At 36.2% G+C, this 16361-nt stretch overlaps 1 protein-coding gene across 1 annotated transcript in view; it reads left to right on the top strand.

Moving 5' to 3' along the window:
• The window catches only part of LOC110020161 (E3 ubiquitin-protein ligase UPL7), a 97994-nt gene that overhangs the window by 11367 nt on the left and 70266 nt on the right, over positions 1–16361 (top strand). Inside the window, exon 3 of the mRNA XM_020718169.1 lies at positions 4290–4530. Within this exon, the coding sequence (XP_020573828.1) occupies positions 4290–4530 (241 nt within the window). The remainder of the gene's footprint in view (positions 1–4289; positions 4531–16361) is intronic.

The raw sequence follows: 16361 nt of genomic DNA, 5'->3' as shown, positions 1-16361 counted from the left end.
GGGGGGGTTCGTGGAGTTATGGCTTAAGGGATTTATTGTAGTAATCTTTCTGGGAATATTGTTTTTGCGCGGCAGGTTTTTGAATTTACTTGCTCTTTGGTTCTCTTTCTAGCTTTCAAGACGTCAGTTTTTGGCTTGCAACTTGCACTACCTTTGTTTCATTTTTTATACATGTTCATATGGGGTATACTTCACTTTTTGGGTATATGTTTTGGTTGGATACATGTACTTTTGGTTTACATTTACCTTTGTTTCATCTTTATTTCTTTTTTGTGAGGAGTTGTTTTTTGAATGGAGTTGTAATGCGGAAGGAGGAACCTTTAGGGCTATAAAGAGCCATGAGTAGCTCTTTTCCTAAAATAAATATATATATATTACTACGACACCTTAAAATCAGGAAATGTAGGCACCAGTCCTAAGGAAATTCAATAATTACTTGTAGAGTTGTCACTCTGTGCACCCGTCGGTTAGGTTAGCCATCATCTAAAGGGTTTAATACCGACATAATTATATTATAGTATTAGATATATTTCATGTATCACAATCAAAACACAATAATATAACTGTAAAATGTCCGACCATTGGTGAAACTGTAATAATGAAATTTCACATATTCTTGCTATAAAAAAAATAATAATTGCTTAAACATGACATGTGAAAACATGAATCTATGCAATAATAAAACAATGCTAATTACATGAAAGTCATTTATGAACACAAATGAAATCCGTAGCAATTATATTCACGGAATTCAAATGGTTTGAATGACAAATCTAAACTTTGCTAGGATTCTAAGACGATTAGCAAGGATAACATCCTTAACTAGCAATTAATACATTTATCCCATAAGAAAAACCGATTATTTACCTCGAGGCGATAAACGTGATACTTCAACAAATTCAACGGTTCGACTATCGATCCCAAATCAATTAGAGGGTAAGATTAATCAAACAATTATTACTTAGATATAATCTAATCGACGTACATTATTATGATTATTATTACTATTATTATTTTTCTTACTTTATTATTATTATTATAATAATAATAATTACTATTAAAAGTAAGAACTTATAAACCTAATTAAACTTTAACTAACAATTAAAACAATATCTTATTAGTTTTGCTATATTTTGTTGAGGAAAAATATATTTCTAACAATTGAAACAATATCTTATTACTTTTGCTATATTTTGTTGAGGAAAAATATATTTCTAAATAAATTTTATTAGAGAAACATAATAACCAATAAAAGTATTGTTTAATCCTGTGTTTCTTAAATCCCGTTTCCTCCTCTGCCATGCATTGGGATTTAGAGAAGATGAAGTGTGTGAGATGGAAAAAAGCAGAGGTTTCCTTGACGATTTTGGGTAGGAGTGAACTGAAGGAAGAGGAAGATGAGATTTTTGGGTCTCAGTATAGCACAATCCTGTCGTTGTCTTCTCTGTTAGCTCCAATCGTGACAATATCACGGGGTTTCGTTCATGAAGTCGTTGTTTTCAGGCAATTTTAGGAGAGGAAGATCAGGAGAAAGGAAGATATAAGGGAGATCAAAGGGCTTCGGTAGAGGGTTGCAAGAGGAAGCGAGGAGTTGTTCATGCCCTAGCCCAAGGTCGACTAAAAGATAGAAGGGATATCAAAGGGTTTCGGTAGAGGTTTGCGAGAGGAAGCGAGGAGTTGTTCATGCCTTGGCCCAAGCTCAATACTTATAGCCGGAGAGGCGGTGCGATTGAGTAGATTGGGAAGTAGCAGATGGTGTGGGAAAAGAAAAAGATAAGTTAAAATTTTCAGTTATTACACTCTAAAACTTGTTTTTCTTGATTTTGGTTAAATCAAGAATTATAATATTTAGTTAGCTAGAATAGAGGTAGTAATATTTGTATGAATTTTAATTGGTGTAGCTGAGTCAAGCTGACTCGTCGCCGTCTTTTTCTTGGCCTGATTAATTGCCCATGAATTGAGCTTAATGAGCTCAAGCTTGAACTAACTCCAACTCAACTTGTCAGCTCGTGAGCTTGCTCAATACAAATTATTAATATAAAATTAATTTGAAATATAGTAAAATTCAAATGTATAAATATAGAGTTATAATATTTAAAAAGGAGACCTTTATTTTGTGGGAAATTTACATACATAGCACACAATTCTTTTGTATTTACATATCTCACACCTAAACTTCCATATTAGCATACATAGCACTTTGTGGTTCAAACCTATGCATGAAAATGTGTGTTTGACTTTGAGAAAGTGTTAAGTTTTATTTTGATGTGATATTAAAGATTTGTGTGTTGTGTGTAAATATGAAACTTTAGATGTGAGATAGATATGTAAATACATAAGATTTGTGTGATATGTATGTAAACTTAATTTCACATTTAATTTAGTTTTTTTTTTTTTAAGTTAGTTTATTATAGTTACTGCTTGAATGTCAATCAGCTTCGCTTATTCATATGAATGAGCGTCTCATGACCCGACTTGAGCTGAAGCCAGGTGTTGCCCAAGCTTGACTGGACTTAGTTTACACCTCTAATTTTACTATACCTTATGAAGAAATTTACTTGCTCTAAGTTTTGTTAAACAATTTATTTCAACTTTTTATTATTCAGAGGTGTGGATTCTTATCTATACTGTCTTTAAAACATATCATTTTCACCAAACTCATGAGATCGTAATTATTTTTGTTTTGATGTTTTGTTCATGTTTCGTCCCTAGTGGGATGAAATCTCTTATAAACTTATTCTTGTAATAAATACTAATTTTTCCCTTCAATTTGTTTAACATAGTTGCTAATATAAATGATCCATATGAAGTTTTCTCATAATTTAAGGATCCCATTTTTTTTTTTCTGGCATGGAACTCTGGTTATTTTTTTTGTAAATGAAAATACGAGGGACAATCATCCACAGGACTAGTTTTTCATGATCTACATCTAATTAACTCAGATTCAACGCTTAACATCTCATTCTTGGCGATACGTTTGAGCTTTATTCTCTTTTGATGCATTTTTAGTATAAACTTCATCCAATTTATAGCACTCTTTACATCTGAAATTCTATTATTAGTATCAATTTTACTTTTTCGAGATAGCTGATTGACTGAAAGGCCTTCAATTCTGTTGATGAAAACGATTTTAAACATTGTTGTTGATTATATTTAAATTATTAAGTTACATGATTAATATTGGCAATAATCATTATATATTCATTATGAACAATTTTAATATTTCACCTTGTTGCAATTTTGGATTATAACCGGTGTATAATTTTAATTTACTGCCTGATTTCTATTGCTTCTAGCCTTCTAATTTTAGTCTCCATAACAGAGATTTTGCAAGAGTACCGATAAGTAGAAGGGAATAACCTATTTGTTGTAGCATTTTTGTGACAAAAAAAACCATCATCAAGAACCTGTCTGTTGTCTTTCACTCATATGCCGATAAGATGGAACTATATCCCCTAACAGGGAGATGGTACCATTTGCAACCTTTATGTAGTGTAAGATCTGCATGTTTCTTTTTGTTGCAGTGTATGTTGCAATGGCGTGGACGTCATTGTACCTCTCATCCCAACATTGTTTCTAATTTTTGAGGTTCCTGGTCCAACTAGAGCTCTATCTCCAGCATTAGTTGATAAAAAATATATTCAGTCATATTGGTTCTGTATCTTAGTTTGAACGATGAATCTTCATTAGTTGTATATAAATGTCTATGTTTTTTTTTTTATTTTCATTTTTCTTCTACAATGTCCTATAGTTATTTTTTTCCATATTTTTTCTAAATGACAGATTTCTGTTATACCTGAATTATCTTTGGCCAGCATGGAAATGAACTGTGGTTCCGTTTGGACCTTGCATTTCTTTTTTTAAAAGTCACAAATTGCCAACATGTGCGGTGCATCATGCAGCTATCTATACAACTGCACTGCTGTGGTGTAAAAGCTCCATTGAGCGGAAGAAACGTGTAATAATTTATCATGCAATAACTGTTATTTCATGCCAAATTTCCCTGCAATGTATTTGAATTGAGAATTTTCTTCACGGGAAGTTAACTTTGCGTGGACGTGATAGTAGTTTTGATGCTTTACAATCCGTTGTAAGAGAAAAGTTGTAGTTTTCCTCTTTGTAATTCTTATACTTAAGAGCACTTAAGCAGCACAATTTGGTATATTTCTCTTCATTTCATATATCAACGTTGTAGACATTTTATTACAATTTGGTACAAGCTGTTTGGATGTTGTCGGATCTTTTCATCTTCCCCACATCTCATAATCTCTCTCTCTCTCTCTCTTCAGCGAGTTTGGAGGCGATACTATGTGATTAAAAGGGCTGGAGAGCAGCTTCAAGAGGAGTGGGAAGTTTTAGCAGATGGTTTTAGTAACCATGAAACTGTTGGTTGGCTTTCTAGCAACTTGATACGGCCTTTTCTTTTCTTCACCAGTTATTCTCTGGCATCTCACCGAAAACTGAATTTTGCTGAAGTAAAGTGCTTCTCTCTGTGTTTCAGGATTCTCTTGCAAAATATAAACACGGCTGGTACTCCATCTTTTCTTTCATTGATATAATTTAAAGGCTATGGCATGCATTTCTTGTGATGTTCCTATATCAGAAATTTCTTATTGCTAATTATGAAATGATATTATTAATGTGCATGTGCAGTGATTGGGAAAGGCTTCATTACATGCTCGTGTTTATATTCCCGTTCGCAACCCTCCTAGCTGCTACATTCTTTTCAGTGTCATCTATTATTTGTAGAGGGACTACCGAAATTCTGAACTACAATGATTTCATTGACATAGCCAATAGTTCTCTTCCACACCTAAATTATGCAATACCCTTATCCCAAGTATTTGGCTTTCTGAATCCTAATTTTCCATTTGCCCTTGTTTAGTGCGATTGTGATGCCTCGTTTTGTGTTCTTGAGGGAGTTGAAAAGAGGGAGAGGAAGCAAACATTCAGGGACTCGAAAGGTTATACTTTGCTTAGTAAATGGTTGTAATCAGATATACTTGTAGAACGATGCATACAATAGAGAGGAGGATGCCGCAGGAGGAGGCGTCGAGCAGAGTAAATGAATTGTAATCAGGAGGACGCGTGACGCTAGGGCTTTCACCTAGCCAAAGGCAGCGACATCGACGCTGTCGGCGTCTTCGATCAGTGTAGACAACAAACAAGACTTGGGCTCGATGAAGGCGATGAAGGCGATGAAGAGCAGCTTCAGGTGCGAGGATTAGTAGTCCTGCAATGTAAGGAAGAGTGGTGCCCTGGCCGATTAAAGGAAGATGAGAGGAAGGAGCTCTCGTGCTTGTAGGAAGGAGGTGGATTTCGCGTGTAGAGGGGAAAGAAACTCTTTTTTCGAGTGGGTTACGGCTCGATCGAGAAAGCATTAATAATTTTAAGATGATTAAATTAGAAAACTATGTATATATATATTTGTGTCTCGATGCTAGGGTTTCGCCCGACGGCGAAACCCTAGTTTGATTCCTTCCTAGACGATGAAGTTCTCGCACTCGACAACGACGATGAAGGACTCTACCTTGCGATCATCGTCTTCTCTTTTGCGCCAAACGACAAAGGACTTCGACGTTTGCTGCTGCGGTTTTGTCGTTTCCTCCTTCGCGCCTTCTAACTAGCCTTCCAGCTTCTGCAGTTCTTTTTTGTGCGGATCGAGTTGCGGTTTCGTGTTTGCCGAGCTGCGGTTTCGTGTTTGCCGAGCTGCGATTTCGTTGCCCTGTCTTTTGCGCATTTCATCTGCGGTTCCTGTCTTCTGCGCAGCTTTGCCTTGAACTATTCGGCTCATCTTTTTTGCCATCTGCCCGACTTGCAGGACTTCTCTTTCCCTGTCTTTTCCGCATTTCATCTGCGGTTCCTGTCTTCTGCGCAACTTTGCCTTGAACTATTCGGCTCATATTTTTTGCCATCTGCCCGACTTGCAGGACTTCTCTTTGCTGTGATGCAGCTTCCTTCTTCTTCAGTTGAACCTGACAAAACCTCCTTTGCCTCAGGGGGAGACGGCGGTTGTCTTCCCTTCAAGTTTAAAGAAAAATCGTGATGGTACAGATAACTGTCTCTTTATTAAGAATGCATGTAGAGAAAGTGGAAAGACAACACTCTTCTTTCTCCTCGTCAGAAATTTCAACGCTGCATGACAAATTCAAATTTGCTCTTAGTGGAAAATTTCAGTGGGGACACCCACCTATGAAAATTATCAGGAAAAGTTTCGATGACTTCAAATTAACAGGAAAATGGAAAGTGGGGCTCATTGATGATAAACATGTATTGGTTTAGTTAACCGTGCCTGAGGACTATATTCAGATTTTCTCTAGAAAATATCTTAACATCGCTGGTAAATCTATGAAACTACTCAAGTGGTATTCTGATTTCAATCATAATCATGAAACTCCCACTGTACCTATATGGTTTAGTTTACATGGTCTGAAGCTGTATTTTTTTCACCATCAGGTTCTCTACTCTATTGGGGTCATCCTTGAGGATTCTTTGAAGCTAGATCTTCCTACTTTCAACCTAATCAGACTCCCGGTGGCCAGAATACTTGTGAAAATGGATATTACTTTACCTGATGTTACTGAAGTCTGGCTGGGCACAACCCATAATGGTTATTGACAACAAATTGTCATGGAGCAGAAACCCCCATATTGTACCCATTGTAAGATGCTTGGTCATATCCTTGATAAATGCCACAAGTTTCATCCAAATTTGAAATCTAAGGTTCAAGTGAATAAGGATAGGCCTAACCCCACTGCTCTGGACATTTTAGTTCCACCCAGAGAGGATACTACTAGACAGTAGGTGTCTGTTGCCCCTGAGGACCCCCATGACACTGCTATTACTGTTACTGCGAGTGATGTGATGTTGGCACTTTCAAACCCCATGAAAAATAATATTTGATAGACTATTACGTACAAATGATAGTGTTCAGACTGATAATCAGGAGAGCCTCGTAGCTCCACTTCTTCAGGAAGTATCCGATATAGAGACAACTCATACTTCACATGTACTAGAACCTATTGTGGGTACAACGGGTGGGATTCCTTCTGGCTCCCTACCACCCCATCAGACTGATTCTTCGAAAGAGGAATGACATGTCTATTCGAGGAGGAAGAGGAAGAAGAATGGAGGCCGACTCCAGCTCGGGAACATATTGGATGATACATTGGTTACTATTGGCAATGACAATCATCTTACTATCTTACTAGCTTATTAGCTTGATCATTACCTAGAACTAGAGGCAGAGACAAGTCGCTCTCTAGCCACCTGATACTATGCATTTCGACACTATTAGGCTTTTTATTTTAGTATCTAATATATTTTCTGTTTTTTCTAGTTTTAAAATCTTTTTGTGGTTTTTAATTTATGATTTTTATGTGGGCAGGGTGCCATGCTCGGGCCCTCCCACACATTGTATCATTATTTTGCTTTCTATTTAGAATTTTAGCTTGGATGGAAATAAAAGAAAGAGAAGTGCAGGAACTAAATGAGAGAGATTGCTGGGAGCAAGCTTTGATAGGGTAAGTTTTAGTTTATATTAATGAATTTTAAAAATATATTGAATAACAAAATAAAATTGATTAGGATTTCATAACGTAAAATGATGAAAATAATACTTAAATAATTTAAAGAATAATTTATTAAAATAATATGAATAAAATAAATTTTAGCAATATATCATGTTATTATAGACTTCAATTTTAGAAGAGTCAATGTCAATGTAAATCCAAACATAAATTAATTGACATTGATGTGAATATTCCTATTTTTAAATTATAATATCATTTTTATATATTTTCTAAACTAGTTTTTTGAATGGTCATTCATGCTTAATTTGTGAAATCGATTTTCTATTTTTAAATTTTATCTGTGAATATTTGTAGTCTCACATTATGAAATGTTTATGCAGTGTAATAATAAATATTACATATCAAGCGATGTAACATTGTGAATGATATGAACTAAGTACATTGCTTGTTTGTATAAGCTTAACTGTGATGAAGTCACTCCTTTATGATACTTATGAGGAATGCTGAGATACCCGCACACGCATATAAAAAAATGATATTAATATTTAAGTACCTTAATTGATATAATTTTTAGACGATGCTCTTGTAACACCTGCACAAATATAAAAGGGTTTAGTAAAATCCATCGAATAACTTGAAATAACATAAGTGATTATATTCTTAGACTATCAAATGTCTTATATTGATTTATTAAAAGTTTAATTGACATGCACATTGCTCTTTTCCCATCATGTTGCTATAGTTTAGGAGTGTAAGTATTCACTGGCTTTGGTTAGCCTACTATTATTTTAAACTAACTTTTATAGGTGTAACTAATTGTTTAAGAGATGAGCAATAGAAAAAAATGTTTGTAGAAGATGCAAACAACACGTAATGGTAAATTTAGTTTTACTGCTTTGGTTTAATTTTTTTTGCGGCTCTTTCATTTAATTGAATGCTCCTTATAGTAAATGAATATAGAGATTTTTATTTTTCACCGTCCGACCGTTTGTACTCGTCATGATTAATTTGAAGCCCTGGGTTAGATCGTGACAGCTATTTAATGTATTAAACTTATTCTCCACTGATTGATTTGAATGGCTCATACTTATATTACCTTAGGTCTACCTTTTCTCATTTTTAATATAGTTCACTCTTTACCTATTGGATATATCGAAATCACTTAAATCTATTTTCAATTTTCTTCTGCAGTAGCATCACTTTATTCATTTTTTTGATATAATCATTTTTTAATTTACTCTTTTTAGTTTTGTTTTACATTCATCTTAACATTTTCATTTCTACCACAGTCGACTTAGCTGTCAATCACTTTTTTATTGCCCACGCTTGGATCAAAATAGATACAACAACAACAACAACAACAACAACAAAACCTTTATCCCATTAAGTGGGGTTGGTTACATGATTGCTTTTTCTCCATTGCGTCCTATTTTGTGCATATTTTTATTTAATTCTAATAAATAAAGATCATTTTTTTATACAATATGCCCTATGTCTTTCTTAACTTAAGTTGAATCTAAAACATCTACTCTTCTAATCAGATCATCAGATGATCGACGTTTAATGGATCAAAATAGATAAAATGGCCAAAATTGTTCTTTGCCTATTTGTGAGGGACTATTTTAGTCCCAAATTTTATGAAAGACCTATTTTATCACATTTTTTTTAAACTGGAACAAAATTATCTTGCTGACTAAACTTACTAAAGCCTAATTGAATGATTTTAAAAGGGAGGGTATTTTGGAAAATTATATTTTCTTCTCAAATTTTTCTTAATAAATATAATTTCCGACTTATCCTTCTTTCTCGTTTACCAACTTCAAATGTAGGAATGGATTGAGATCGTGCAAGTTATTGAGTAACTTGATTTTTTGTAATAAATAATTTTGTAAATAATTTTATTTTATATTTTTGTTATCTTGATTTCATTATAATATAACACAGTGTGTGTTATTTTTTGTCAAAACGGATCCAAGGTAATAAAAATATCAAACAGAATAATTTATTATGAGAAATCTCCTCGCGCCGCTATTTTTGTAATTCCAATTCAATCTTATTGTAAGAAAATTTAGCCGCTGTAACAAGAGAAATGGGTAATTAAGAAATTAGGTTTATTAATTAAAAAATATATTTTCTTCAAATATCATCATTTTTAATTAGTATTAGTTACCGTTAATATATATGACAAAAATATTTTGGTCCTAATTTAAATAGTTGGTAAAAAATCTGTTCTTTTATATAAGTCAGGGACTAAATTAACCTCTCATAGGTAGTTAGGGTATCACTTTTATTTTTTTCTCGATAAATAATTTCATGGACCTAATTATAGTTTGATAAATTTTATCTTTTAAGTTCCATGATGTTTTCTTGTGCTGTTTTTGACCTTAATCATCTGATATAATCCATGTAAGGTTATTCCTTCTACATTAAGCTGTTTCTTTTTGTAATTTATTTTCAATCACACATTATCGAAAGTAATGCATCTTTACTGCCTGAATGTTAAACAAAGTGACACGTTCTGGTCTAGATCAGAAGAAATTGTGGTGCAATTTTGTTTCTTGCATTTGTGCGGGATTTGGTCAGCTTAGTGATGCTTGGGCCATGGGTGTGCTCTGTAGTTGGCATTTTGCATTTTGCATGAACTAATAGCAATAACTAAAGGATATAACTAGTTTTAGGGTGAAATATCATAATCAGAACTCTTTAACTTTCAGATATGCCACTAGAACTAGTATCGGTTCTTATGTCTGAGGAAAGTACAGATGCCGAAGCGAGGGTACAAGAGATTCAGAGACTACACGAGGAGGTCAAGAAAAAGATCACCAGACAAAATCACAAGTACCAGGTGCAAGTTAATAAAACCAGGAAGAATGTGACTTTTCAAGAGGGAGATCGAGTGTCAATCTGACTAAAGAAAGAGAGATTTCCCAGAGATTGCTCGGGAAACTCAAGCTTAGGGCAAAAGGACGTTTCAGGATCCTTAAGAAGCTACATGACAATGCTTATGTGATCGACTTGCCAGAAACTATAATATTTTTGCTACCTTCAACGTGGTAGACTTGACTCCATACTACAAGGATTTAGAAGCTTTGAAGTTGAGGTCAAAGCTCCCCCTTCCTTGGGAGACTGATGCTGGTGCGGGTGTAATAGGGAGCCGCACGAAATATCCCGCACTTCCTTTGTCTGGACATAACCAGTCCAGACTTGGGAGGGCGATCGACCCTTCCACTGTAAGTGGGCGCGCTATTTCTATAGGAGGATCCAATCCTAGTTATTTAGGGTTTATATAAGTGTTTCTTTGTCTTAGTTTTTCAGTTTTTATTCAGTTTTCAATCAGGACAATCGTCATTGTTCAGATATTCCCTTCTATTTCTGTATACGAAAACGAGAATGTGTTATGTGTAGCTCGTTTTGAGGTTGTGTTTATCTACCATTCTTTGCTTCCTCAACCTTCATGTCGATCGTCTGACCTGCTACCATATCTGCCGATAGTGTTGCTGTTATCCAATCGCCGCCTATCCCTTCTAACCATCGAATCCTTGTTGTCGCTCCTTTCCAACCATGTTTCTTTTGCCACCACCCTCCTGCAACCTCCTTGCTGTAACCCTACTACAAAATCACGCTGCCATCCACTTATCAACAATTTTACAATGCCTGCCGCACCCCCTCCCCCCCCTCCCCCTCATCTATTGCTGCTACCCCTTCTCTTGTTGCCTCTTGACCATCCAACCATCCTTATTCACTATTCCTCCAACCGCAGCATCATCAACTTCGATCAGTGCCCTAGTTATTGTTTGTGCAGTGTCTATTGTTATTTTCTATTTCGGAGTGTGTTGTAACCCCTATTTGCTTTCCATAATAAAGTTACATTTTCCGTTGCTGTTTGGTTAACTCCAGCATCACTTCTATTCTATTCTTCTGAAACAAAGCATGGCTTCTAAATAATGTCATGATGTTTTGAGTCTTTGTGAAGCTAATTAAGGAGCAGTTAGACCTGTACGATTTTGTAGTTAATTTCTGTATCTGTGAATTTTGAGCCTACCACTTCTTCATAGTTTTTTGCTTTGAGCAAATCATATTTATATTATGGCAACTGTCTTCTCAAGCATTACATCAAGATAAGGGGCAATACATAGAGTTTAGTAAACATGGCCTCTTTTTCTTCATTAACACCCTCCACATAGCTTTATTTACTGAGATGTATATTTAACTAAGGCTAATGCATCAAATACATCGTCTCATAAGGACCGCATCAACAAATTTAGGGTTCCTCTATCTTTTCAAATTCCAATACTATTTGTCGGCGATAAAAAGTTGGGGTGTGTTGTCCATAGGAAGCTGTCGGTCGCTGGAATCGAGATCCCGTCGTCCGCTTCGGAAGGACGTTTTAATTTACATATAGATTTAAGTTTAGAAAAATATGAAATCAAACTGATCCCATAATTTTCACAGTTTAAATGAAAGAGCACTCTACCTCAAACTCTGTATCTATCCCGAGGGATAAACACAAGACTTGAGGATGAGACTCTATCAAAAAACTAAGAAATATATGACGTCCGTTTGGTCAATGAAATCGTTTTATTTGCCGACAAATTCTTTTATTTAATATAAAAAATGAAATAGGGTTTATTTTAAGCTGGGTTCGGAAAAACTTCCTATAAGGGCAAACCACTATAGTTAATTACATCTTAAATGACCGAAGTCACTTAAGAATACTCTCGATAAAAATCAGAAAAAAATATCTTCAAGGACTTCAAAAGGACGAGACTTTTCAACGAAATTAGACAAAAAAATGTGAAAGGGGAATGACTCAAATTTGGAACATTTATTACAGAATCTAAATGAAGAAGAGCTAGAGGATGCCACAGATCCAGAGGAGATCCTCGATGACTTCCCAGTCTACCCTATGGTTTGGCTTCAGTTTCGATGAGAAATATTCAAGTGTTTTATCCTGCCAATTTTATCTATTTATTGCCTACATTCGTGTGAAACGATCACACAAATAACCTAGAAGATGTGAGGATTTAGGTCGTAACGAACGACAACCTCAGAATCCTAAAACGAGTTAGAGCTTATATCGTACAATAGAGCTATACAAATGCCTAAAGAAAATGTTGAGGATTTATGTTGCGCTAGGCGAACAACCTCGAAATCTTATGGATTGTTGTTTTAATTTCTAGGAAAGAAATGTTTTAGCTGAAGAAGACATGTTCTACTGTTGAAGATGACCGTGTTGCCCACCGCGCTAATTCCAAGCTCCTTGTCGTGACGAGTTTAAGTTTTCTAGGTTGTCAGGTTATAATGTCAAATCCAGCGGCCGTATGGTTGTAGTTCATCAAATATCTTATAGATAATATGTTGAAGTTGTACAATGTATAGCATAACAATAGGGTATGTAGCACAGGAGAAGCAGTAGAGTATGCAGTAAAGAAAACAGTACAACAACAATAGGGTATGTAGCACAGGAGAAACAGTAGAGTATGCAATAAAGAAAACAATACAACATGCGGTGTAAAGGAAAAGTAAAAAGAATACAACAGGTAGGTGATTTGCAAGAAAGTAACATGCTGTAAACATAAAACAAACCTGTATACCTGGGAGGTCCACTGTTCCTTAGGTGTAATTGATGCAACAAGTACAAGCAACAAAACTTGAGGAAACAGACTGAAATGCTTTATATAAACGAAAATAAAGAAACATCATCCAGAAATCTCGAGAAAGATCGTCAAAAGACTCACGACAAGAGAAATGCGAGGAAATCGACGAATCAACAAATCGATTAAAATCTTAGAAAACACGAGAAAATCCTGAAAAGAGACCACGAGTGTTTTGTCAAAAAATTTCAAGAAAAACATATGAAAAAGTTCATTAAGAGGGGGATCGCAAGCACTCGGGTTGGGGCTAGACTCAACGATATATTAGTACTCGAGGGTCGTCGAAGGCTACTAGTTCACCCGGATGTATAAAACCCGCCACTCAACTGGAAGAGTGTCCTATTGAACCTAACTCAGGAGGGTACTCCTTAGCCCAAACAGGTAATCAACAGGTGGACAACCAATGTTTAAAATGTATTCAAAATTTGTATTTTTAGCATGCACATAAGTTTCAAGCAAGTTTCGAACATGCAAAAAGTGGGCTGTATCAATTTTGTTTGTAGCGAAAAATGTGTTTTTGTTTAGAAAAAGGTGTATCTGTTCTTATCAAATTTGTTTTTGTCAATTTTGAAAAATGTAGTTGTCAACGAGTCGATCACGCTGTCGGGCATAAGACTAACAACGACCTAAGAAGGTTCGGGTCAACTCCTACTAGTCTTGTGTCGGTAAATGATACTGTCATCTTACAACTCACCGGGTTCCTGAATCGGATCCTGATGGGTTTCTGAATCGGATCCCGATGTCGTAGGATGACATATCATTATGCTCTATCTCCGGTGTGCCTTTGTCATTATCGCCCTAAGCCCCAAAACAAAACCGACCTGCTTGCTACCTTGCTTGATGGTTTAACGTATAACAAAAGATTATATGTGGACACTTATATAACAGACATAAGCATAAAAAACCGAAACAAAAAGCAAGGGAAAAAAAAGAACAAAAATGGGGTAAGAGAGAGGAGAGACTGATTCACCTAAAACATAAAAAAAAACGAAGGATGAATCAATTCTCAAAACTTGTGATGAAAAGACCTGAAAAGGAAAACCCGAAGATCCTTGAATCAATCCGAAAAGATATCATTTTCTCATGTTTTTATAAGTGGATCAACCCAAGTCGAAATGACCTCATAACGCCGGTATCCAAACCCCAAATATATCTTTTATGAAATCAATTCGTCTCAACCAAGTATTCTCCTGAAATAAAATTTGGAAATCTCTCAAGCTTCACAATTTAAATAAAAGGAAAATAACCCTGGGACGGCAGCCACTTATACTTCCAAAAATTATGTCAACATTAAAGCTATTCAATTCCAGACTTAATGAAAATCTCTTCGTATCAAATAAGCATGAAATCTTCCGACTAAAACCACATAAAAGCTCACGGTCGGGCTTCAACAAATAGATGAACAACAACTAAGCCTCTCGGCCAAGCAACAAAAGGGCAACCGCTAAAGCCAACGACCAAAGACAACCCAAGGAACAACAAGTAAGGCTCACGACTGAGGCAACCCTACTCAATTATAAGAAGATATTTAATATACATAAGAGAGTACAAGATATAACCCTCGTTTTGGAATAACAGATTTGATCCATCAACAATCATCCAAATCTTTCAAGCCCGACAAAACAGACTAGATCAAATTAAGCCATCCCCAATAGATCTTACGGGTAAGGCCAAGAACGCATAACCAAGCTCCAACTAGCTCGCGAGTAGGAGCCAAAACAAATCGAACCAAACCCCATATAAGAAGCTCATGGTCACAGACGACAATGAGGAATCCAACACAACACGAACGCACGGGTGAGGGACAAAGAAGAAGAAGACCTCCATCTGCTAACCTCACGGGTAGAGGGCAAAGCCGAAAAACCACAGGGGCAGTGCCCACCGAGCAAGGCTCACGGCCAAAGTAGCAAAAGGAAAACCACCCTAGGTATTGCCAAAGTATTGCCTTTGTTATACATGAGAGAGTGTATGGACAAGCTTTCATAAATCATCCCAAATTGACTCTAATTTTCTCAAGTAAGACCCAAGAAATATGCTCGACTCATTTTGAATCACCTTACTCTATTGGTGGATAGTGCAAATATTTTCTTTGAATGACAAACTTGATTTATCAACAACACTCAAGCCACTTAGACTCAACAAGAAGAGCCATATCGTCCCAGGCAACCCCTCAATAGGTTCACGGGTAGGAATAGGAGAAGTACAGGACAACCACCCAACAAGCCTTTTGAATAAGGACAACACAAAACACAAGCCAGGCCCTCGGGCAAGGGCTTAAAAATGAGTCAAACCGAGCTCCTCAATTAAGGCCAAAAACCATAGCCATCAAATGACCGAAACCGAGTCCAGCACAAGCCCAGCACAAGCCAAAATGAGCCCAACAGGGGCTAAAGACAAACCAAATGTCCTACCAACAAGCTCACGGGTGGGACTAAGAACAAACCAAATCAAGCTCCCAAGCTACCTCTCTGGTCGGAGCAGAACCAGACAAAATCCAAGCCCCAAATAGGGGTTAAAGCGAATAAAATTGAACCGTCCCACAGCTCTTGAGCAGGGGCAGGAACAATCACCCAAAACATGCTCTCGGGTAGGAGCTAAGGCAAGCAAACTGAACCCCCAAACAAAGCCAAACTGAACCCTTTAAGGCCCAGAAGTAAAGTTCGAGCAATTAGGACAAAGCTTCAACAAAAACCAAAAGCCCATTCTCAACAGAATTTAAAACTCCAGCCACCTTAAGGTAAAATCGAGCCTTCCAAAGCCAAGGAACAACCCGCATGCCTTTGAAACATCAAGATATGAAGCCAATATACATCTTAAATAAGAACAACAACATAGAGAGCATATTTGGGCCACCAACCTAACTATTCCAAGCATGAAACAATTTCCAACAGATATTTGAGCAGGGAAGATGCCTCACGAAGAGCTAAACCAAGCCCTCAAAACTTGTTACAGAGCTTTCCAAATTACAGAAAATTTTCTGATGGCATGCATTTCAGGCAAGGAAAAGCCACAGAGAATCAAAACCGAACTCCACATATATATGAAAAGCAAAACAAATTTTTCGATACTTCATGCTAAGCAAGAGTGAATAAAAAAAAGGAGCATCGTAGTGCATCCCAACATGTATTCCAGAGGAGCATATGTTATCCAAAGCTATGTTATCTCAGAGCCCATA

Source organism: Phalaenopsis equestris, unplaced genomic scaffold (assembly GCF_001263595.1).
Source record: "Phalaenopsis equestris unplaced genomic scaffold, ASM126359v1 Scaffold000002, whole genome shotgun sequence".
NCBI lineage: Eukaryota > Viridiplantae > Streptophyta > Magnoliopsida > Asparagales > Orchidaceae > Phalaenopsis > Phalaenopsis equestris.
Note: the sequence above shows the minus strand (reverse complement) of the source record. Positions and strands in the feature narration are given on the sequence as shown.